At 44.4% G+C, this 25286-nt stretch overlaps 2 protein-coding genes across 3 annotated transcripts in view; both read left to right on the top strand.

Annotated features, from left to right (window-relative positions):
• Positions 1-7620: 7620 nt before the first annotated feature.
• Positions 7621-16155, top strand: DNAJC22 (DnaJ heat shock protein family (Hsp40) member C22). Its single transcript, XM_080994937.1, has 3 exons — positions 7621-7931; positions 9601-10485; positions 13725-16155. The coding sequence occupies exons 2-3, from the start codon at positions 9664-9666 to the stop codon at positions 13902-13904; spliced, it is 1002 nt and encodes a 333-aa protein (XP_080851063.1). The 5' UTR covers positions 7621-7931; positions 9601-9663; the 3' UTR covers positions 13905-16155.
• A 2811-nt stretch (positions 16156-18966) lies between these two features.
• Positions 18967-25286, top strand: part of SPATS2 (spermatogenesis associated serine rich 2) — a 47355-nt gene continuing 41035 nt past the window's right edge. Inside the window, exon 1 of one of the 2 annotated variants that reach the window (XM_080994661.1) lies at positions 18967-19096. The gene's annotated coding sequence lies outside the window, so the exon portion shown is untranslated. Of the gene's footprint in view, positions 19152-25286 lie in introns of both variants that reach the window. The other variant, XM_080994662.1, reaches the window with a different exon arrangement.

The following is a 25286-nucleotide window of genomic DNA, read 5'->3' as shown; positions in this document are numbered from 1 at the left end:
CGGAGTGTGTAACCTGAAGCGTATGTAACCTGAAGTGTATGTAACCCGAGGTACCACTGTATATTTCAGTAGCAGGTCTGTTTCCTGAACAGGGACCAACATTACAACTACTTTAAAACGAAACATGCAGAGAGAAGCAATGGGGTTTTTTAGGCCATAAGAGGAAAACTCTACCATTTGCAGATGGGCAAATCCTTTATCAACATCCACCAAAGTGTTAACATGTGAAGTGACTCTCAGATAACCAGACCTGGGGCCTTCCCAATAAACAAATTTAGCACAAGAGTTCTGTACACTACATTGGTACCTTGGGTTAAGAACTTAATTCGTTCTGGAGGTCCGTTCTTAACCTGAAACTGTTCTTAACCTGAAGCACCACTTTAGCTGATGGGGCCTCCTGCTGCTGCCGCGCTGCTGGAGCACGATTTCTGTTCTCATCCTGAAGCAAAGTTCTTAACCCGAGGTACTATTTCTGGGTTAGCGGAGTCTGTAACCTGAAGCGTCTGTAACCTGAAGCGTATGTAACCCAAGGTACCACTGTACACTGATAAGTATATTCTGTGTTGCAAACAGAATAATGCAGTAGGCAGAACAAATGTGGGTGGTCTTCCTTCCTGCCTATGCCGCTGGGAATCTCATTCTGAGCTGAACTTTATATTAAGAGTTTGGTTTGATGATGTCCATGTATTAAGACTTTTTGAAATGGATGGATGGATGGACTGGCCCACCATAAAGTGGCGCAGACATTCGTTGTGCAAATGTGGGAACATTCCTGGTACCCAAACATTTATCATATGCATCTTTGTTCCTCCCACCACCAATTTTCTTTGGTTACTTGGTGGGGAAGAAACTCTTATTTTTACTTGTTGTGACATTCCTAGACAGAAAGCAAAAAAAGGTAAAAGGTAAAGGACCCCTGGATGGTTACGTCCAGTCAAAGGCGACTATGGGGTTGTGGCGCTCAACTCGCTTTCAGGCCGAGGGAGCCGGTGTTTGTCCACAGACAGCTTTCCAGGTTATGCGGCTAGCATGACTAAACTGCTTCTGGTGCAATGGAACACCGTGACAGAAGTCAGAGCGCACAGAGACGCTGTTTACCTTCCCGCCACAGTGGTACCAATTTATCTACTTGCACTGGTGTGCTTTCGAACTGCTAGGTTGGCAGAGCAACGGGAGGTCACCCCATCACAGGGATTCGAACCGCCCACCTTCTGATCGGCAAGCCCAAGAGGCTCAGTGGTTTAGGCCACAGCACCACCCGCATCTCTTAGACAGAAAATACTTCTGAGTGGGAATTGACATCCACTACTAGTGGCAATCAATGAAACTCCAATCGCTTGCGGCTTTCCGGACACAGTACACACCATAGAAATTGTGCACCAATAGTAATTGAATAATGGGATTTGAGAGATGGAAGGGTCTGGTGGTCATCTAGTCTAACCCTCTCCGGAGTCTAGGAATCTTTGCAGCTACAGGGTCCCTGACAGATAGACATAACAGAAACTCCCTGTTAAGATTTGTCTCAGTGTGCAACTGAAATCTGCTTCCAGTATTGTTACCGGAAAAATCCGAGGGCTCCCTTGGACAAAATAAAGACACCAACCAGGATAACTTGGAGCAAAACAGCAGCCTGTAGGCTTGGCCTTTATTGAACTGTTGCAACAGGGTGTTCCCCTCACTTGCGAGAGAGAGGAAAGACCCAGAAAGATGGTGTGCAAGACCTTATAAAAACTTTTGAAATTCCCATCCTCTAGGTCAAGCCCACCCCCAGAAACATCATGCATACATTATAGAAAGGAGGGGTTGAGGGAGGAATTGTGGTGGTAACCTGAGTGTCCTGTCACCTGGATGGTTCCTCCTTTCCCCCTGCCCATGAGTCACTTCCAGGAGACAAAGGGGAGTTGGCAGTTTCCTGCCCCCAGAGGGAAGATCTGATCATTGTCCTTTGTTTCAGTCCATGCTGAATCCACTCCCATATGCAAGTTCTTTGTGATCTTGATGGTCTTCTGTCTAGGACCATCAGGGCTGGCATAGCAACTGGGCAGGGCTCCTGTGGATGTGCTGGGATGGTGAAGGGATTATGGCTGACCAGAACCAAGCCACCCCCCTTTGATAGTCCTTGTCATATGGAGTAAAATAAAAATGGAACAGTGCAAATCCGATGTATGGTTGATTTTTCTATGAATTTATAACAGAAGTGTGGCATATGTAGTGTGTGAGTGTGAGTGTGTGAAGTTTGTACAAACTGAATGATTGGGGTGGGGGGTTCCTGCTACAGTATCACCCATTAGTTCAAGAACATAATAATAGATCAGGCCCATGGCCCATCCAATCCACCATTCTGTTGTCACAGTGGCCAACCAGATGGCTTATAGGAAACCTGCAAGCAGGACCCCTTGTGCGCTCTCTGGAGTAACAGAAGGCAAGTCTTCTCCATCTTTTCTCCATGGCCTTTCAGATATTTGAAGACAACGATTGTACCTCTTTGTGCATGAGGATCCGCACAGGGGCCTCGTGCGAATTCCTGTATGTGACTGCCTTTCGTGTAGGAAGTTCTTAATGTCTCAAAGTGCTTCCTCTATCCCCGAATCCAATGACATTCTTCCTTTGTGTGTTGCACCTGTGAAGATAGAGATCCTTGTACAGTACAAAGAGTTCCACTCCCTAGTTACGAGTTTTGTCTGCGCTTTTAGGATGATGTAGATAGATGCTGCCACCTGGTGTTTTAAAGCATTTCCTAAGAGTAGGAACTTGAACTCGCTTTAATTTGAAGCAATGCAAAATAAAAATAAAACCACAGAAAGGTTACTGGGGCAGTGTTGCTATTTCCCTGTATTCAAGTGAGCTTGCAACTTGGGAGACTACTGCAGAACTTGGAAGACTACTTTTGAGTCTGCTCTCTGGCGTATTTAAGCAAAATCAGATCTTTTGGTCTTGACTTGGAACCCTTGTAGAATTCAAGCGAGCAATATATTTATCGCAATATTCAAACCAGATCAAGGGATGTTAAAAAACAAAACATTGAGTCAGCTGTAAATAAAAGTTGCTTCCCCAACTTCTATGGTTTAAATGCAACAGATAACAGGGTCACTTATATATCAAAATTAATAATTCCAGGCCTTTATGTTAGCCTGACTGAACGTTTCCCCCTCAGCTTTTGTCAAGAGCAGATATTTAAACATCCACAGAAACAGCAGACATTGTGGGTGTTCTTTGAATGTGCCAGACACTGCAGAACATATCCTATTCTACTGTCCGTTGTACAACCAGCTATGCTATCTCCTTATTTGGGTAGTCTAAAATCACGGCACAATGAACATGTGAGATTCTATCTGTGTGACATTAACCTGGAAGTAACTGCAAGGGTGGCTGAGTTTTTTATCAACAGTATCAATTAGAGTGGTGAATGGCACTATTTAGCAGGAAGAAATCCCAATGAAAATCCTCGTCATTATATACAGTGGTACCTCGGGTTAAGAACGTAATTCGTTCCGGAGGTCCGTTCTTAACCTGAAACTGTTCTTAACATGAGGTACCACTTTAGCTAATGGGGCCTCCCACTGCTGCCATGCCGCCACCACACGATTTCTGTTCTTAACCTGAGGTACTATTTCTGGGTTAGCAGAGTCTGTAACCTGAAGCGTCTGTAACCTGAAGCGTTTGTAACCTGAAGCGTCTGTAACCTGAAGCGTCTGTAACCCGAGGTACCACTGTATTTTACATGGCTGTTTATTTGTATATATTTTAATTTTTTATATATGGATGTTTTGTGATGTTTTAGTCCTGGGTGTGAGATGAGTGCTTAATTAAGTAACTGGCATGGCTTAAAATCAGAGATGGGAAACTGAATCCTCTTGGAGGGCCAGATCCAGGACTCCACCCCCATGGGCAACTTGATAGCTGAGTGGGGCTGCTTTGAACCCATGACTTGAAAAAGAAGAATCAGAAGTGCGGTCTAAATGTAGTCCTTTACTACCCTGGCTTGCATTCAAGAGTTGCAAGGATTCTTCCTGCAATTCAAGCAGTAGCTACAGAGGGCATCTCTTCATTCCTGATTCTTCTTTTACAGATTTTGAATCTGAAAAGTGCATGAGTTTACCTGTCTCGCACCTGCTGCCACATGACCTGGTATCACAGGGCACTTGAGTAGCAGTCAAATGTAGTCTAAAAGCTTGCATCATAAGAACTTTTTTTATGTATGCTACTACAGCAGCAAGAATTCTCATTGCAAAGTATTGGAAGACACAAGATCTACCCACCTTGGAAGAATGGCAGATGAAGGTGATGGACTATATGCAATTGGCGGAAATGACTGGCAGAATCCGAGACCAGGGAGAAGAGTCGATGGAAGAAGATTGGAAAAAGTTTAAAGACTATTTACAGAAATATTGCAAAATTAATGAATGTTAGAATGATGTCGGATAGAAACTAAGTGGTCTTTAGCTGAAATGTTATAAGGGAATATGAAAAAAAATGGTTTATTAATAGGTAAAAATCTAAAATTACAAATATTTTATGATTAACGATTAGGATACATAAAGAGGGGAGGGATTTGTTGAACTAATAACTGAATTGGAATACAAAAAAGGGAGGTGTGAGGAGGTCCTGGAAATAAGCAAATGAAGGCTAAGTAACGGAAGGAATGAATTGTTTTTAACTGTTTTTATTTTGCATTTTTCTTTTTTCTTTTTTTCTTTTTTTGTCTTGTAATATTCTGAAAATCTTAATAAATATCTTATAAAAAAAATAAAAATAAAAGCTTGCATCATGGTTTCGTTGTGGCGTGTTTTCCCTTTCTCCTAGGCAACTTTCATACCCTCCAACATTTCTGTCTTTTCTGTTTGCGTCTCACCATGTCTGGTGCACATATAGTTATGTACTTTTTGAACTTTCAATAAACATTTAAAAAAACCAACCTAGTGGAATGCAATAAATAAATAAACAAGTTATTCCTGTTGACTGATTCAGATTGACCTCTTTCCTAAAAACCTGGATCTGGATGGGAATCAAGTATCTTATATACGGTAAGAGACATGCAAAAGAGGATCATTGGAATGAAGCTTACCTGTGAAATGCTTGTGGTTTACACCCACAGTAAAGTACTTGCTTTCTGTTTCTGTGGTCCTCAATCATCTTATCAATCAACACATAATTACAGATTTCACCATCTATCAGACGCAGGTCTCTATAATTTCCGATCCACTGTAGATATATCAACAATCATTAGCTGTTGCTAGCTAATCCTTCAAGTGTTTTTTGGCTTGAAGGTACCTTCCAGCACAGAGGCTTGGTCTGCTGGTTGGTTCTGCTAGTTTTGGATATATGAAGCATCTTAACAGTAAAGGTAACGGTAAAGGATCCCTGGGCGGTTAAGTCCAGTCAAAGGCGACGATGGGGTTGCGGCGCTCATCTCGCTTTCAGGCCGATGGAGCCAGTGTTTGTCTACACACAGCTTTCCAGGTCATGTGGCCAGCAGGACTAAACCGTTTCTGGCACAACAGAACACTATGAGAAAAGCCAGAGCGCATGGAAATGCCATTTACCTTCCCGCCGCAGCTGTACCTATTTATCTACTTGTGCTGGCGTGCTTTCGAACTGCTAGGTCGGCAGGAGCTGGGACAGAGCAACAGGAGATTCGAACCACAGGGATTCAAACCGCCGACCTTCTGATCAGCAAGCCCAAGAGTCTCAGTGGTTTAGACCACAGCGCCACCCACATTGTGAAGCATCTTAACAGTACTGAGCTTTAAATGGATCTGGCATAATTGGACAACTCTTAGCTGTCAGGGGTGGGTCAAGTATATGCAGGAACACTAGTGGCAGGGGGGACTTCCAATGCTTAGAGAAAGGATTGCTGGAAAGGCACCCAGACAAAACCCCTCTTTGTTCAGACACAGTATGCCTCTGAAGCTCCAGCTCTGTGCATGCTTGCTTGAATTCCAGAGAATGCAGTAGGTTTTTACTTCTGAGTTAGGAGAGCATCAGATGCAGGCAAGCAGCAACAGTAGACAACGGTTTGGAAACTTTATGAGGCCATCAGGACTGGGTGGGTTTTGGTTTGATCCAGGAAGGCAGTTCTGACGTCCTTAAAGCTTTACCACCAGGCTCAGAAGTATTAGCTTTCAATTTCTCCCATGCATTGCAAAAGGAGTTACGGAGGCTTTTGACTTTGAGCAGGCTCTGAAAAAGGACACTGCCCAATTATTTATGCCCTGGGGGACTGAAGCACTCATGCACCAGTTGTGTATCCCAGGGGAAACAACGGTAGATAAAAAATCATGGAAGCATTGGTTGAGTGCCAGGTATAGAGCAATACATTTTTAAGTCCAAACCTGAAAATGGAAAGCGTAAACAAAAGAGGTTTAAAGACTCCCCTGCGGATATGTGTTCACAGAGCGGTGTGCCTCTCCATAGCTAGATAGCTCCCTCCGCTCCACCCATCAGGAAGGAGAGTCCTGATGATCCCTCAGTCCAAATGCAACCATATCACTGATCAGATTGCATAGCTGCTGTGGGCCAAAAAATTGAATGTAACCTTTGAACGCACATCTGTGCCAGTTTGCAGAAGCCCATGCCTCCGTTGTGCGTTCCTACATGCTGTGTGTGTGTGTGTTTTGTGATAGACGTTAGCTTTCTCCTGACTGAAGAGCAGAGTGTTTGAGGACCGGGACATTTGCAGGGAAACCAAGATGCTTGTTTACAAAGCTATTGTACTACCAACCTTACTGTATGCTTGTGAAACATGGACCACTTATAAACGCCATCTCCAACTCCTTGAAAGATCCCATCAATGGTGTCTCTGAAAATTTTTACACATCACTTGGGAAGACAGGCGAACTAATATCAGTGTACTGGAAGAAGCAAAGATCACCAGTGTTGAAGCAATGATTCTTCAACATCAACTTCGTTGGACTGGTCATGTTGTGCGGATGCCTGATGATCGTCTTCCAAAGCAACTGCTCTATTCCAAACTTTAAAATGGAAAGCACAATACTGGTGGTCAACAAAAGAGGTTTAAAGACTATCTCAAGGCAAATCTAAAAAAATGTAGTATAAACACTGACAACTGGGAAACACTGGCCTGCGAGCACTCCAGTTGGAGAATGGCCTTTACCAAAGGTGTCATGGGCTTTGAAGACACTCAAAGTCAGGACGCAAGGGAGAAACGTGCTAGGAGGAAGGCATGCTTGACACACCGTTATCAACTCCTGCCTGGAAACCAATGTCCCCACTGCGGAAGGACGTGTGGATCCAGAATTGGCCTCCACAGTCACTTACGGACTCACTTTTAAAACCATGTTCATGGAAGACAATCTGACTCGGCTACGAGTGATCGCCAAAGAAGAAAGAAGCAATTGGTGCTGTGTGGATAACTCTGAAATGCATGGATGAATTGGGAGAAGCCCAGCTCTGGAGCTGATTTCCCTCCATACTGTGACAAAGGCCTTTGACACAGCTCCTGACTCTTCAGTGCTGTCGGTACGCTGGGTGTGCCACCACATTGCCCTTTGGCCACTCTTCCCACCCCCTTTCCTGACAGATGTCCTGTGCCCAGTCCCCACCCCCACCCCAGGAAAGCAAAGTCCAGCCTAGTCCAATGGGATCAAAGGCTTTCTGAGTCAACGTTATAGCCCTGATGAAATTGTGCCGATTTTCCCCCCACTGGGAGTGAGACGAAAGGTGTGTATGTATGGTTCTGGAAACGCTGTTCCTGGGGACAAAGGAAACTGCCTTAGAGTGAGTCAGGCCATCAGTTCACTTAGTTCCTTACTGTCTGCTCTGCCTGGAAATGACAAGAATTGAACCTGGAACCTTCTCCATGCCAAGAATGTGTTCTGCCACTGAGCTGCAGTGATTGCGTTGTTCAGATTTGGCTCCTCGATTCAGCAAGCGGCGGGGAGCCCAGAGTGGCTGGATCCAGCTTGTGGCAGGTATGGGAAGCTCTGCCTATAGGCAGCATTGCGGCTGGGGGATCCTTTATGTTGGGAACAGTGGGGCCATAGCGGGTAGGGCTAGCCTGAGTCATTTTGGCACTGGCGGCAAACTACAAAATGGTGTTTTCCCCCAGCGTCAGGGAAGAAGGGGTGAGGGAAGATCTACAGCTGGAACAAGGAGGGAATAAAGATCTTCATCAGGAACATGGGGAGAGTGAAGATCTACATTGGGAAACAGAGGGGAGGGAATCAAGTCAGTCATATATATATATACAGTGGTACCTCTGGTTAAGAACTTAATTCGTTCTGGAGGTCCGTTCTTAACCTGAAACTGTTCTTAACCTGAGGTACCATTTTAGCTAATGGGGCCTCCCGCTGCTGCCGCACGATTTCTGTTCTCTTCCTGAAGCAAAGTTCTTAACCTGAGGTACTACTTCCAGGTTAGCGGAGTCTGTAACCTGAAGCGTCTGTAACCTGAGGTACCACTGTGTGTGTGTGTGTGTGTGTGTGTGTGTGTGCGCGCGCGCGCATACACACACACACACACACACACACACACATATAATTTTGACAAAGTAATAATAATAATTAAATAAGAATAAAATTGTGCACCCCACCACCGAGACCATTCCATCCTAACTATCCAACTTCCCAAAATTTCAACACCTCTTGTGATGGCTTGACCCCTTTCCATTTTAACAGAACAAATTCTACAAACACCTTCCATTTCTCCTCAGAATCATTTCTCTTGAGTATTTCCCAACTTACCTTAATGGCACATGTTAATTTATCATTAATAGCTATATCCCATGCCTCTTTATACCATTCTTCCATTTTATATTCTGCGTGCCCCTTCCACTTCCTAGCTCTGTTAATTCATGCAGCTGTCGATAAATTTGTGAGCAAGTCCTTCATAGCCTGTGAACCTCCCACCCCATTTTAAATTGATAATAATGCCACCTCTGGACTTTTGGTCGGTTTTAACCCAGTGATTTCTGTTATCTCCTTAAACACCCTTTGCCAAATCAAGTCAGTCTTCCCCGATGGTTGAAGTCAGAATCAAAGACCATCGCAGCCAGGGTGTGGGGGACTATCTGAATAACACTGGGTGGGGACAGAGCCCAGAGGGCCACTGTTTCTTGCCATGAAAATCATACTAGCTCTTTCTAGTTACTCTGTGGACATTCAGGAACCTGGAAAATATATACCTAAAGGAACGTCTCCACCCCCATTGTTCAGTCTGAGGTCCAGCTCTGAGGGCCTTCTGGTAGTTCCCTCACTGCAAGAAGCGAAGTTACAGGGAACCAGGCAGAGGGCCTTCTCGGTAGTGGCGCCCGCCCTGTGGATGTCAAGGAAATAAACAACTATCTGACTTTTAGAAGACATCTGAAGGCAGCCCTGTTTAGGGAAGTTTTTAATGTTTGATGTTGGGAGACGCCCAGAGTGGCTGGACAAACCCAGCCAGATGGATGGGGTAGAAATTATTATTATTATTATTATTATTATTATTATTATTATTATTATATTGGACATCGCGGGAGGAGGGAGGGGTGTGTGTATTATGTCAGCTGAAACATGGTCCAATTGGGCCTAATGCCCTGACATATGCTGCGGATGAGGGGGGGTGTTCTTCATGTACCTGCTACCTTTTGCTCTCTCTCCTCAGGTCGCCAGTGAGATGTCTTGCAGCAGAGCGCACTGCCCACAGTGAAGAGGTGCCTGGTGAACGATGGCCAAGCGACTTCTGGTGGCTATTGCCCTCTGGGCCCTGGGAGGTCCCGCTGGGCTCCATCATCTCTACCTAGGCCGGGATAACCATGCCCTATTGTGGATGCTGACTTTGGGGGGTTTTGGGATGGGGTGGCTCTGGGAGCTGTGGCTGCTGCCGGGTTGGGTGACGCAGGCCAATCGCACCTTGGAACTGCCCAGAGATGGACCTCCACCTTTCAGCCCTGTGCGCTTCCTTGGCCAAGCCTCAGTAGGCATCTACTTTGGTTTGGTGGCCCTGATGGGTCTCTCAGCCCTCCCGGGTTTTTACTTCCTGGCTCTCCCCCTGGCGGTGGGACTCGGAGTTCACCTGGTGTCCGCAGTGGGTGACCAATCCTCTGATCTCCAAGCTACTTTAAAGGCGGCCTTCATAACTGCACCAATCTTCTATGGCCGCTCTCTGGCCATCTTTCCCATCACTCTCACAACTAGTGTCACAGCCCAGCGGCACCGGTGCTATAAATCCAACAAGGGCACCAGGGACAAGCTTGGTGCCCGACTGTACCGACTGGGCCTAGCCTACCTTGCTTTCACTACACCTTTGGCATACTCTGTCTTCTACAACACAGCGGCCACTGCCAGCTACGTAGCCGGCACTATTAGATCCACGCTGGATTGGCTCAGTGTGTTCCCATCCCTGAGCAGCGCGCTGGAATCGGTGCTTCTCCTGCCCTACCATGCTTGGAAGATGCTGGGCTTCAGCGGTGGCTCCTTCCAGGAGTGGGAGCAAGTTTTTGCCTTCGTGCACTCGGTCCAGAACGAGAGGCAGCGGATGGCATTGAAGGTACAGGGCAATACTCTTCAGCTCAGTTTTGTTTTTGTGACGGTATACTTTATAGCAGCTGGGTTAGAGGAGTGGGATCTGGGCAACGTCCATTTTGGGTGATGCTGTGGCCATGTGGGTTAGGATACTGAGGGCCCCGTTTCGGAAGTCTCTCCAGAATGTGGGGTTTTGCAGCAAAAGGCTTCTGAGGGACTTTTACTGGCATTTGGCACCGTTTTGGAATAAATAGGGCAATGTCAATGCCGTGATCCCGTGATTTAGGATGCTGAGCTCCCCATTCCGGAAGTCTCCGCGGAACATGGGTTTTGGGCCACAAAAGGCTTCTGTGGAGCTTTTGGCAACGTTTGGCGACATTTCGGAGTGAATTGGGAGTCAACAATTTTTTGGTGACCCCATTTAGGAAGTCTCTGTGGAGTGCAGATTTTTGGGCGCAAAAGGCTTCTGTGAGGCTTTTGCCAATATTTGGCTCCATTTTGGAGTGAATCGGGCGACGTTGCTATTTTGGTCATGCTCATATTTCTAGATTCATGGTTTTTGAATCTTCAGCCAACTCAAGGATAAGGCTAGAGTTGGACTTAGCTGGTAACTAAGGCTACTGTATCCATCTTTCAAGTGAACTGGGAAACAGGAAGTTTGGGCTTTGGGAAGAGGGAATCGAAATGTCTCTATTCCCAACTTTAACAGCCTCCCTTCAAATGTCAAGGAGATAAAGAACTACATAACTTTTAGAAGACATCTGAAGGCAGCCCTGTATCAGGAAGTTTTTAATGTTTGTTATTTTGCTGTGTTTATATATATATGTTGTAAGGGATGCGGGTGGTGCTGTGGGTTAAACCACAGAGCCTAGGACTTGCTGATTAGAAGGTTGCCGGTTCGACTCCCCGCCACGGGGTGAGCTCCCGTTGCTCGGTCCCTGCTCCTGCCAACCTAGCAGTTCAAAAGCACGTCAAAGTGCAAGTAGATAAATAGGTACCGCTCCAGCGGGAAGGTAAACGGCGTTTCCGTGTGCCGCTCTGATTCGCTGGAAGTGGCTTAGTCATGCTGGCCACATGACCCGGAAGCTGTACGCTGGCTCCCTTGGCCAATAAAGTGAGATGAGCACCGCAACCCCAGAGTCAGCCACGACTGGACCTAATGGTCAGGGGTCCCTTTTACCTTTATATATGCTGTAAGCTGCCCAGAGCGGCTAGGGAAACCCAACTAGATAGGCGGGGTATAAATAATTGAATTATTATTTTTATTAAAGCTGAGGAGACCTGGGTTTAAAACCCCACTTAGACTCACAGGCTGACCTTGGGTCAGTCATAACCTCTCAGCCTAACCTACCTCTCAGGGCTGTTCTGAGGATAAAATGGAGGTGAGGAGGAGCCACATTTGCTGCCTCGAGCTCTTTGGAGGAAAGGTGAGCTATAAATAATACAATAGTCTTATATGCATCTATTCAGAAACCCCATTACGTTCAATGGGATGCACTCCAGGTAAGCGTGTACAGGATTGCAGCCTAACAGCTCAAACCTAACTAAGTATACTCGGAAGCAAGTTCAGTCCAGGATATTGCAACCCTCTCAACACGCTACAAACAGGAGCAAATTCAATACAAGTCCATGGGACTTACTCCTGGGTAAGTGGGGTTAAGACTGCAACCTAAGCCCTAATCGTAGAGCAGAGAACTCCAGTAAGCTGTAAGCAACAACAACAATGCTAGAAACCATAGGAAAAAGACACCCCGTCTCAAAGGTTGGATAGCTCAGTTGGTTAGAGTGTGGTGCTGATAACACCAAGGTTGCAGGTTTGATCCCCGTATGGGACAGCTGCATTTTCCTGCATTGTGGGTGTTGCAGGAATTTATGTATAGGTTGGGGGGGTTGCCCCTCAAGCAGATATCATGCCCACTACCAAAATCAGCACAATCGCTTTTGTGACTTTTGTGATTTGTCCCCACAAAACACTTCATCGCAGTTTCTTCCTGTCTATTCAAAGGGCCTTTGCTGCACGATACCAAATGTAACAATTCACTGATAAATGTATCTGTGTACTGGCTCACTGGGAAAACTCCAGAAATTCAGATAGACATGTGAGCTCAGCTACTCAGCAGCCCCTCTGCCTGAGTGATAATTCCTGGCATCCTGATACCTGAGTGCCAGACAGGTAGCCATTCCAGAAATAGCAAACACAGCTGAAGACAAAAGGGTGTGATTAACTTGGCTGGGAAACAGGGAAATGTAAATATCTTTTTTGTTACACTTGATGAGTGTTTGGTGGAGGGCAAGGAGAACCATGGGGCAGGGTCCAGGATGCTCAGATTACTGCCACCAGACCTCCCCTTTCATGATGTAACCGTGATGCATGAGTGATGTAGTCTAGGGAGGGTGTGTAACATGGGGATTAGCAGCTAATAAAAGTTTGGGGCCTCTTTTGTTTGGGGCTTCCATCTTGTTCCACCTTGTGGCAGGTGGGAGTCCTGTCGTGACAGTCTTCAATAAAGACCAAGCCTACTGGTGGCTGTTTTGCTCTGGTATTCCTAGCTGGTGTCCTTGTTTTTTGTCCAAGGGAGCCCTCATATTTCTCTGTTAATATTGGGCCTTGGACTAGACGATCCTCAGGGTCCCTTCTATTGGTAAAACCTATTTGGTGTTTCGCAACTTCCGACTAGTTGCAGGACCTTAGCCAGACCTAGCAGAGTAAACGCAGAATCCATGGAAGCAATTGTTGACTTGGCTGCAGACGGGATAGACGAAGCAGGAACCAGGAACTTATAGTTAGGTGTTTATTATATACAGTGGACTATTTACAGGAACAGAACACGGATCTTTTGCTAGCTCTCTCTGACACGACTCACAACTCCTACACTGACACACAGAACTCTGAACTCCAAACTACCAGTTAGTAGGCCATTAATTACCACCCCTTTGAGATAGCTTGACCAATCAGGGAGCGGTCTCCATGTCTCTGTTATCACCAGGCAGACTTACTCCTTCAGATTGCCTTCTGGCTGTCTGCCAAACCTTAATTGACTCTGTGTGAGTAGCTGCACGGACACAGTTTCCCAACACCTTCCAACTCTATGATTCTAAGAAGGTCATTCTGCATAGGACTCAGCTTATACAGATCTATAAAACTAGGCAGTCGTTCTTGGCTTCCCCACCGACATCAGCTTCTACTGTGCCACTGGCTGTGAGGCCCACCAGGACATCTCCTCCACCTAACAGGCCTGAAATGTTTCCTCCTTTCCCTATTAGGTCTTAGGAATCCACGATGATGCCACACCTGAAGAAATCCACAAAAGCTACCGGGAGCTGGTGAAGCTTTGGCATCCAGATCACAATCGGCACCGGGCGGAAGAGGCGGAGAGACGTTTCATTGAGGTACAAGCTGCCTATGAGCTCCTCACACAGATGAGGAAGCCAAAGCCGACATGACGGACTCTGACTGCCTCCATAAAACACTGACGTTTATGTTGCTGGGGGCCTTGAAGCCATGGTTCTCAAAAGAGCTTCTCAGAGCAGCCCTACATTGGTCCAGAAGATGGAGGACACAAATTGTATAGTGAAATATATTTGGAGTCAAGTGTTGATTTCATGCTGTTTATTCAGCTCATAGTAGTGAGGAATGAAAGTTCCCCCAAAATATCTGCTTTATATACATTATTTACATAATGGGTCGCACGTGATTGGCTAATTCTGGGATTCTCCTGTAGGCCAATCAGGTTGCGGATTCACTTCCACCTGGAGCTGGATTGGGTGGCTCCTGCAGACCAATCATACTGCTGCATTGTTCTAGGACCAATCAGACTGCTGCATTCTGAACCCTATTGTTCTAGGACCAATCAGACTGCTGCATTCTGGACCCTATTGTTCTAGGACCAGTCAGACTGCTGCTTTTTGGATCCTATTCAACTCAGTACATAACATATAGTATGCCCTTCCACTTGGTCATTTGTTGACTTAGTGGTGCCAAGTCTTCCTCCTCCCTGTCCCCCCCCCCGCCCTTCAAATTCTCTGGGTCTGTTTTCCAGAGACTTTCCAGCGCTCTATGGACTGGCATGATCCCTTTTCTTTTTATGTTGCCTGTCTTTTGACATAGGAGGAGAAGCAGTGCTTTCAAGTTTTGCTTTTCTGTCCTAGAAATATTTGTATTGAAGGGAGGATACATTTATTATACAAATAAAATGTTTGCTAATAATATTTGGGAGGTTTTTTTGGGGGGGACCACTCAGGAGGTTTGAAAACATATATAATATTTTTATTGTATTTTTTTAAAGTACAGAAATGATAGGGTTGTCATATTTCAAAAAGTGAAAATCCGGACAGAAAAGTTGTTGAGCATTCTGTAATTTTGCCCAAAGTTGTTGAGCTATTTTTAAGGGAAATTGCCAACGTGGTTTGCCATTCATCTGGTTTCTCCTGGACATTTCAACAATTCCCACACCAGGACAGTTTCCGACGGCTGGTTCCCGGCTATGTCCAGGAAATTCCAGACATATGGCAACCCTAGAAAAGAAGAATGGCATATAATCATTAATCCAAAACCACAGAGACTCAAAATCTAAACTAAAGAAAATAATGAGCACTGTCTCACATTATCACCAAATTTTTCGTTCCAGAAGGAAATAAAATCGGACATTTTTTCCCCTATACGTTTTTCTCTTGCTTGTACATAATAAGGTAGCTTATGATTTACTGCTTTATCCCAAATACTAAAGAACTAGTCTGACCAGGGGAGATGGTGAGGCATCTTTCCCCTACAATACATTGAAATTGACATTTTTGATGCTATCAAAATAATAGTACCCATTTCTGCATCTACATTCCCAATAGTCTTCCAAGTAGTTGAAGAATACATTTATTGGGTTTCTTAGAATTTTGTGAGTTTGCTGGTAGGATCAACTGATAGGTTCAGATGGATCCCCCCCTCCACATTGCATTTTTAATATAATTCACCAGTGAGTGCTGAATGGCAATATCTTCAATTACAATACCTGTTGGTCTGTATTTATGGACCATCTGCATTGAGCAACTTCTCAATTGTTGGAGGGAACTACTGGATCTCCCCTGAAAGCTAAATCTATGACTGCTGTTTATAAATGCTTCTTGGACCTTTGTAAAGTAGATTGGCAGGAACCTAGAGAGTTGTGGAATAGGGATTATGCTATACAACCTAAACAATCGGAAATTGCTCTAGAATCTATATGGAACATTTCTCTAGATTTGAGGTTGATCCAACAAAAAATTATGTTTCGGGTAATTTGGACTGCGCAACTTCAGCACAGGAAGGCCCTGTTTAAGAACTATAGATGCTGGAGGCGAAATGTTGCAAATGCCTTGTTGTGGAATATGATGGTGAGCACATCCATGATGTATTCGTTTTGATCTGAAATAGTTGTCAATATAAATTATGTATTGCCAAAAAGTTTGATATTTGCAATGCCCATGTACTTTTAAAGTATATTCCTATAAGTATAGTAGTTAACAAGAGGTCAAAAGTACATCTTATGTAAGCCCTTATGGTTGCCATAAACCTCAAAGGATTTGTTATATCTCACCACCATGGCAACATTTTTATAGTGTCATGTGGATACCTATTTGGACACTTGGATTGACTTGGATTGACTTGTATGTTTTATTTTAGATAGGAAATATCGGTGGCCATTATATTCTCAGTGCAACCTGACATTGTTTACTGTCATTATTAACCTTTCTCTGTCCTTTTTCGTGTTAAAATTGACACTTAAAAAACAAATAATGAAAAAGACATTCCGGAAGTTTTGGATATTACCGTATTTTTTCGTCTATAAGAAGCCCCCATGTATAAGACACCCCCTATTTTGGGGGACTCAGGTTTAAGAAAATGGGGGGAGACACTATCTGTGGATAAGACATGCCCTAATTTTTGACATTATTTTTTAGGGGGGGGGAACCTAGTCTTATACACGGAAAAATACGGTACAACATTTCCAATAGATTTATAGATAGTCTGCATTTTATTAAAAAGTCATGCAAGTTACAATATCTACAACAGGAGGAAAAATCAGGATGAGGTGAGCCAAGACCTTTAACAATTTTCAAGTGGTCCATGTGGGACCCCAGATTGTGAATTGTGGTGTTGTTCCTCATGCACAACTGCCTTTCCTGGGAGATGCAGATAGAGGTTTGTTGGTTTGAAAAGCCTGCAAGCTCAGCTGATCCCAGCAGGTGCCGCTGTTGAGCTGCTGAAAAGCAGGAATGAATGGGGCTCCTGTTTTTTTTCTTTAAAAAAAAAAAATTCCTTGGGAAATGAAAAATGATCCTATGGTTTCGCACAAAGAAAATATGTGTGGGGTTTGTCTATATTTCAGAAGAAGCAACAGTGCGATAAGAGGCTGCGGACACGAATGAAAATAGGCTTTGTGCTCAAATCCACAACGGGCCATAACTGGTGACATTGGGGTCCGAAGGAGGAGAATTTCAAATTCTTATTCTGAATTCGAATAATGGCTCATCAAAGCTCAGTCATGGAACTTGTTTGCAATGCCCCAGCTTCACCTTGGGAATCTGAAGAGATCTGTTCAAGAATGACTCTGAGTATCATGCGCAGAGGGTCATAACTAGATACCGTATTTTTCGCTCTATAAGACGCACCTAGTTTTTGGAGGAGGAAAACAAGGAAAAAATATTCTGAATCTCAGAAGCCAGAACAGCAAGAGGGATCGCTGTGCAGTGAAAGCAGCAATCCCTTTTGCTGTTCTGGCTTCTGGGATAGCTGCACAGCCTGCATTCGCTCCATAAGACACACACACATTTCCCCTTATTTTTTAGGAGGGAAAAAGTGAGTCTTATAGAGCAAAAAATACGGTAACTAAATAACCAATACAAAACCTATCCTATCAGCTTGTATGTTTTGTGGGGAGAGGCGCTGAACAGGACTTTTCAAAGAGGGTGACTCTAGCAGCAAGTGGAGCATGTTGCCCTTTATATGCTGATAAATTGCTAAGAGTTTTGGTTGAGGAACAGAAATAATAATGATAATGATGATAATAATAATAATAATTCTGTTGTTATACACGGGTGGCGCTGTGGGTAAAACCTCAATGCCTAGAACTTGCCGATCGTATGGTCGGCGGTTCAAATCCCCGCGGTGGGGTGAGCTCCCGTCTTTCGGTCCCAGCTCCTGCCCACCTAGCAGTTCGAAAGCACCCCTAAGTGCAAGTAGATAAATAGGTACTGCTTTATAGCGGAAAGGTAAACGGTGTTTCCGTGTGCTGCGCTGGTGCAGGCTCGCCAGAGCAGCTTCGTCACGCTGGCCACATGACCCGGAAGTGTCTCCGGACAGCGCTGGCTCCCGGCCTCTTAAGTGAGATGAGCGCACAACCCTAGAGTCGGACACGACTGGCCCATACGGGCAGGGGTACCTTTACCTTTACCTTACCCCACCCATCTGGCTAGGTTTTCCCCACTGTTCTGGGCAGCTTCCAGCAAAATATATAAAATAATAAAATGTCAGACGTTAAAAACTTCCCTTCAGATGTTTCCTAAAAGTTGTGTCATTCTTTATCTCCCTGACATCTACAGGGAGGGTGCCACTACCAAGAAGGCCTGGTTCCCTGTAACCTCTCTTCTCGCAGTGAGGGAACCGCCAGAAGGCCCTTGGAAGTGGATCTCAGTGTCCGGGCTGAATTGCCACTTTTCTCCTATAGGAGAGCTCCCAAGGTGGCGTGTGTACGTTTATTTATTTATTTATTTATTTAATTTTTATTAAATTTTCTGTTTTAGAATTTAAGAGTATTCATTTAAACAAACTTAAAATATCGATGACTTCCCTTTCTTCTTTTTCCATGGTTCATTTTGCATAACATAAATCCCTACATATTTTATATAAACCAAACCATTCAGTATTCCATTATTACTTCCATCAAAATTCCATTATTACTTCCATCAAAATCTTTAAGCCCGACAGGCAGAAATTCCAACTTTTTAGCATAGAAACGCAGAATCGGTGATTGAAGCATCACCTGTTGGATTTCTACCTGTCACGCCCCCGCTATTAACAGGCAAACCCACGTCTCCATTCGCGCAGGCGGAGGGAAGAAAAGAAAGGGTTAAAAGAGAGACAGGCGGGTTTCCTAGGCGCTGCGGTATTGGGCAACCCGCGGCATCTCCGCCACGTTCCACGCGCCCGGATTGGCTTTTTGAGCCCCACGGCTTCCCCGATTGGCCCAAGAGCCGTCACGGTTCGGGCGAAGAGCAGCCTTACCCCCTTTTCACCTGATTGGCCGTCCCTTAACGAAGAAGCCCGATTGGGCGGGCGGAGGGGAGGCGGAGCTTCAGCGGCTCCGTTGTTCTCCGAACTCCGTCGCGCGCGAGGGTGGAGAGGCGGGCGGAGTTGGCGAGAGAGAGAGAGAGAGAGAGAGAGAGAGAGAGAGAGAGAGAGAGAGAGACGGGAGGGCCCCGCCTTTGCCTCGCTCCCATTGGCCGGCGTCCGTGCTTAAGCATTGGCTGAAGGGAGGAGAGGCTCCTGCGGCCCTATTGGCTGCCGGGGCTCGCGCACCGTTCTCTGCTCGCTCCCGTTCTCTGTCTCTTCGCTGGTGGGCGGGGCTCGCTTTCCCGGTGTTTGGCGGCGGCGGCGGCGGCCTGAGGTAAAGGGGGCGGGGGGGCGGCGGTTGTGGAGACAGCGGCTGGGTCGTCGTCGGGGTAGGACGGGGCTCCCGGGCGCTGCCGCTTAATGGGGTCGATGGAGGGACAGGGGAGGCAGGGCTGAGGCGAGCGAATGGGCCGTTTCGCGAAAGGAGGGGGTGGGCTTCGAGGCAGGCCGTCGAGGGGGCGGCGGAGCGGAGCTGGTTTGTGAGGGAACGAAGGGCCTGCGCGGACGGTGAGGGCCTCTTTCGCGCAAAGCAGGGCGACCTGTGGAAGGACCGCGAGAGTGCCTCTGAGCATGTCCAGAATGCATTTCCCTATTGCAATGAACGAGTAATGCGGGGAGGACCCCCAGCCCCGTCCCACACACACACACACACGTATTGGGGATTTAGCTTCCAGGCCGGAAGGGGGTTGTTCCCAGACAGACTGGAGCCGTGGCACTAGGGCTGCCATAAATCCGGATTTTCCCGGGAGTTCAAAGGCAGAATTGACGGCTGGGTTTCGTTTAAAAAACAACAACAACAAACCAACCACTGCAATTTCCTTTTTTTAAAAAAATCAACAATTTTTTGGGGGGGGTTCCTTAAAAAAGGCTCTACAATTTTTGTTGTTTCCTTTAAAAAAAAGGACCAACAATGTTGGGGTCTTCCTAAAAGCTCAACAACTTTTAGGATGTCCTGGTTTTTACTTTTGGAAATAGTACCCTGTTTGGTACCACCCCGAAACAACGAGGCACTGGAATCATGGAGGCGGCGGGCAGCTGAGTGTGAAAAATAGGGACGCGAATGAGAGGAAGCGGTTCCCAAAGGGTGTGAGCAGCTTGCAGTAGTCGCTGGTTTTGCTCTTTGCTGCTGCAAAAGGTTTGCATCTGACCAGCAACCATTTGGGTGGTTGTTGGTTTTGGGGGTGTTTTTTTTAAAGAACAGTCTCCTGAACAGAAGAGCAGCAGTAACCTTTCTCTTGAAGGAGCAGTGCTGAGGGAACAAAAGCTCAATAACTTTATAGCTTGAGTGTAGGTGGGAATGGGCCCAGTGCTTGGGGAGGGGAAGGGAAGACAGCTTGTGGGGGACAGGAAACTTAGGCTGAGTGAAGTTGAACAAAAAGTAAGGTTTTCCTAAGTGTGCAGAGAGCCTTGTTTGATTACAGTTTGTAGTGATTAATCATTTGCTGCTTTTGTTTGCCTATCATGTATGCAATTTAAATTAAGTTATGTTGCAAGACTTCAGATTCAGTTGTATCTGAATATATGTATATATTTTTACAGAAAGCTGCATTGCAAGCCTACAGTTCTGATAAGTAGTTAAACATTATGCAGGGAATTTGCTGTGTTGTACATCTGCATTTTCCCTGACATTACCAGGATTTCAAAGGTGGTATTGACTTCGGGGAATTTCTGAAAGACGGCACTTTGTCCTGGATCATAGGCAAGTCAATTGAAAAGTCACATTTTGTGGGCAGTTTTGTGGGAAAAAGGGGGGGGGGGAGCTCACATCCAGGGTGTCCTGGTTTTTACCTTTGAAAATATGGCAACCCTACTGTGCTGGGACCTGAGTTTGAATAGCCTAGTTGGAATCAGGTGGCCTTTGAGGAGTCATTCTAAATTTTTGGTTACCTACCTCGTAGGGCAATTGTTAGGCTTGTAGCTTGGTTCTAATTGTGTTGTGTTCCATTGATTTCAGTGGAATTAACTTCTCAGGGTGCTTAGAAACAACACGGGTATAATGCTGCACAGTTAAAGAGCTGTGTAAATGATGGTATAGGTAAGCCAGTCTTTCAGATAAGCCCACAGAAGTTAACTAGCCTGTTGGGCCCTAACATAGGTAGGATTAAGAGCTCTGTCCCTACTCCAGCAGCCCACTGCATCTCTGTGCTAGATTAGGGCTTTTATGAAGCGTAGTTGGCATTCAAGCCTACAATTCTCACATGCAGAGTTTGTTACCCCAAGAATTTACACAGACCACCGAAATAAATAAAAAATAATCTCTATTTACTTATTGATAACTGTAAGGAGCAGGGAAAGGAGGAAGTGACCATATATTGGTTTAACACTTCCAGAAGGAGTCTGATTCTCTTTTATTTACTATTAATGTTATAAATGATAAGGGAGGAATGGCAGAGATTTACATTGAAAAGAGACCATGAATTTAGCAGATGCTCTTGCAGCTCAGCTTGTTTGGAACATGTGAGCATGGCATTCTGTAATGAGTTCTCCCTTGAGGCCTCTCCAGGCCAGAACTGAAACTTCTTTCTGAGGTACAAGCTGTCATAGCAAAAGCTGAATGTTTTCAGGGGTGCTTCATATGAAGGGGAGGAACTTCTGTCCTCTAGCAACCCACCTGATTTCTATATTGGGCACAGAAGAGGGACAGAGCACTCCATCTCTCTTGCAGCCCACACACTCACCTGCATGCAGTTCCTTGTTGCCTGTGCCTATTAGGCTTGTACTTTAAATACAAGGCTGAGATTAATCTCAAATTCTAAAGTGTAACTTAAAGTAGAAACCAATGAATAGTTACTTAAACTTCTTGAATTCTTCAGTGTGGTTTTAATACAGAGGCTTGTACTTCTCTACCTTGCTTAGAAAGACATGGGGTAAACATATTTGTTTGCTAGGGCATTTCCTATTTGTGTAATAAACCTAGTATATTGCGAACTGTGTGTGTTTGTGAGAATACCTGTAAGTTACAAATTATGCCCCTTGCAAAGATTCATGTATGTGATCAACAAGATTAAAATAGCTTGGTAAGGGACTATTGTACTCAAAAGCCAATTAGCCAGCTGCTGCTGCATAATATAGATGTTGTTCAAATGTGGAGTGGAAGAAGATCTCCCTTTGCTTGAAATCACAAAATGAAAAAAGATTCTTACAGGTAATAGACCTCTGCTGTAGAGCAGCATTTCTCAGCCTCTTGGTTGTGAAGCATGTGCAAGTGGGTCATGGGCTTTATAAGCAAACCCAAAATCATTATTGCATTTAATTTACAATTAAGTCTTAAATGAATTGTTGCCCATCTGCAGTAGCAGAGCACCCTCCTTTGCCCATGCACCAACTCCTGGAGCCCAAAATGCAAACATTTTTGCCAGACATCAGGACTGACTGTCAGCAGGCACTCTCACCCAGCTGGAGAGACATTATAACTTCTGGGTGTGGCCACAGCTCCATCCCCTGCAACCCTTTCCTTGTCAGAGGGCTCTGAGAAGGAGATGCAGGGAGGGCCTTTGAAAGGCTGGTGTGGGAGAGGAGGAGAGATGTCAGGGGTTGTTGGGTGTTTGTGTGTGAGATGGTGTAGTCTCTCAGCCCACCTGAGCTGGAGGAGTTATGTTTTTGTCCATCAGACAAACTTGCAGAATGAACTGCCAGTTTTCTTGATGTACTGGTCATTGGAATAAAAAAACCCTACAGTACACAATTATTACTATTATTTTACATTTCACAAGTGTAGGCAAAAAAGCTTGAAAATAAATACCTTTTTAGGATTGCAGTCTATGAGTGCGATGGTCCTCTGTATACTTCCCTGTGAGTAATTCCAGTTGAACTCAAGGGAACTTACTTCTGAGTAGATATTAGTATAGGATTGCACTGCAAAACTGCCATCCTAAAGACACAGCACAGTCCTAACCATGTCATCTCAGAATTAAGCCCTGTTCAATACAGTGGCACTTTTAGATAAGTGCAGTCAGGTTCCCATCCTTACTGAGAAATGCATCTTACCGAAAACAGTGTGAGATACCTTCTAACTGAACATAATATGTAGGATTATGCTGCAGGTCTGCAATCCTATGCACAGTTACCTGGAAGTAAGTCCCATTTAATCTACTTTGACATAAAATCAAGCTTAAAGGTGGTGCTTAAATATTCCAATGCAATTGATTTGTGGATTGCACCATTTAAATGTGTCCCCAGGATTGAATGACTAGGGTTACTATACCACTGGGCATAGCTGTTGAGCAGATTAAACGCTTGTAATCTGATTTTACTGGTTTTATTAGAAAAGAGCTTGCTACTTTTAAATTGTTCTCATTGATTGATTATATTCATTGCATATACAAAACTGAGTAAGTCTATAAGTATTATAAATATTTTAGCAAATTCTGCATTAATGGGTGTGTAAGTAAATTTTTGCTTGGATGCCTCATATAATGGTTATAAAATAGGCAAAACTAATGATTGCAGAAGACCCAAGTTTCAAAATTCTTGTAACAACAAATCAATGGATCACCATATCAAGTAAATCTGGATTTGTGGGTTGCCATACCAAAAAGGTTGGGAACCACTGCTCTCTTCTGAAGTGTGTGTATTGTGATGTTAGGAGTCTTGCTAGTAGATTTAGTGTAAAATGTAGGCAGAACTATTGACTTGACCAGCCAACTGCATAAATGAACTTGCCACAGAATGCTTTAGAATGATTTCAGATTTGTTTGTAATTACTCTTCAGTAGAAACCTAAAACGATTGTCCTACAGCTCTTACCTTACTCTATTTTATCAACACTTGACTTTCCTTCTCGCAAAGACAGTGCCATGGAATGCTTCAGACAAATCAGCATGGAAGATAGTGTAGCAAACTTTTCAATGATCAGATAGGTGGTATAAGTTAAATGTAAGCACAGTTCAGAGGACAGTGCAATAGTTCTGCTCAGGTATTTGTTTACTGATGGGAAGGGAGAAAATCACATTTTTTAAAAGTCTGTCTTTTCTAACTTGTTATTAAAATAGATTCACTGAGTGGACTTTATTTTTCTGGAGTGTGAAGAAAAGACCCACAGTTCTCCACCTCTTTTTTTCATTCTGTGTAGCTTTTTATACTTGTTTTACACTCATTTGAAGAGTTAGTTGAAAGCGGCTCACATACGATATCCTTGCAGACTTGTACTATCTGCACATGCTTGGAGCTAGACCTCCTTATTTCAGCAATAGAATTGTCATTTATCTTCCATACTTCCACTAAGCTATTTCATCTGATAGAGAAGGCCAGTATTTTCTTTCATTAATGTTAGGTCAGAGTTGTGAATTGCCACTCACCCAGTTGCATGTGGCAAGAAATAATTACTTCCAGATGACCAAATGTCAATCCTTTTCTTTTGGGGCCAAATACAACTTAAAATAGGTGCTTACAAAACTGTCTAGCTAGTAAGCAAATGTCATTATAGGTTTTTTTTTAAAATAAAAGCACATAGACACTTCAGTTATAATCAGCACACTATATGGCTGACAACCTTTGGTATCTGGCCACATTCAGAAGTGCTTTTAGCTATTCTTTGTGCTGCTTCTGAATTTTGTGCTCCCTGATCGCTTGTGTATTGTTCTGCAATCAGAAACACGTTCCTTCAAATGCCATTTCGGTGTGTTTGGCTCAAAGGTAAAATATTTCTCATCTGTTTCTTTGTCTCAGCTTAGCTGCTGTAGATTTAGATTTGTTCTTTTCCAGGTTCTGTTTCTTTAAGATTTAAATACATTATTTTCTGACATTTTAAGTGTGCTTATTTCACAACTGTCTCTTGCATAAATATAGCAAATGTACCCAACATTGCTCTTACATTTCACACTTTGGTAATGTGCACTCCTGCATTTTTAATCTGAGATTTATGACTTAATTTGAGGCTTTTTTTTGAGTTTGAGGGAAGATTGATGGGATCCACAAATGTGCTTGCTAGTGGTGACCATATCTTTTTATCAAGTGAGGACAGCGTGGACAAAGTCTGGGGGTTAATCCCTGGAGTTGTGCTGAGCTGAGGCACTCGGAAAGCAGTATTCTTTATTTACCATTGGCCTAAATTTGCTAGCTTCTTTCTGAAAGTTGTTAACTCTAAACTTGAGGTCTCTTTCAAGGGAAAGCAGGATAAAACTGTTTTCAATAAATAAAATAAACTTATTTCCTGTTCCACCACAAGGCAGAGCAATTATATTTCACAGGATTAGTTAAACATCTGGCTGCCATCTTCTTGTATGAATATATACACACATATAGTGAATGAATTTGTGCTCCACTGCTTCAAATAAAAACAAAAGAGCCCTGCTGGATCAGGCTAAAGGCCCATGTAGTCCAGCAACCTGTCCCCACAGTGGTTAGCCAGATGCCTATGGAAAGCCCACACGTAGGTTGTGATCCCTGGCAGCTTAGAGGCAATACACAGCTGATAGTGGATGTAGATATAGCCATTGTGGCTAGTAGACATAGGTAGCCTTATCC

Source organism: Podarcis pityusensis, assembly GCF_964106645.2.
Source record: "Podarcis pityusensis genome assembly, chromosome: 2".
Classification (NCBI taxonomy): domain Eukaryota; kingdom Metazoa; phylum Chordata; class Lepidosauria; order Squamata; family Lacertidae; genus Podarcis; species Podarcis pityusensis.
Note: the sequence above shows the minus strand (reverse complement) of the source record. Positions and strands in the feature narration are given on the sequence as shown.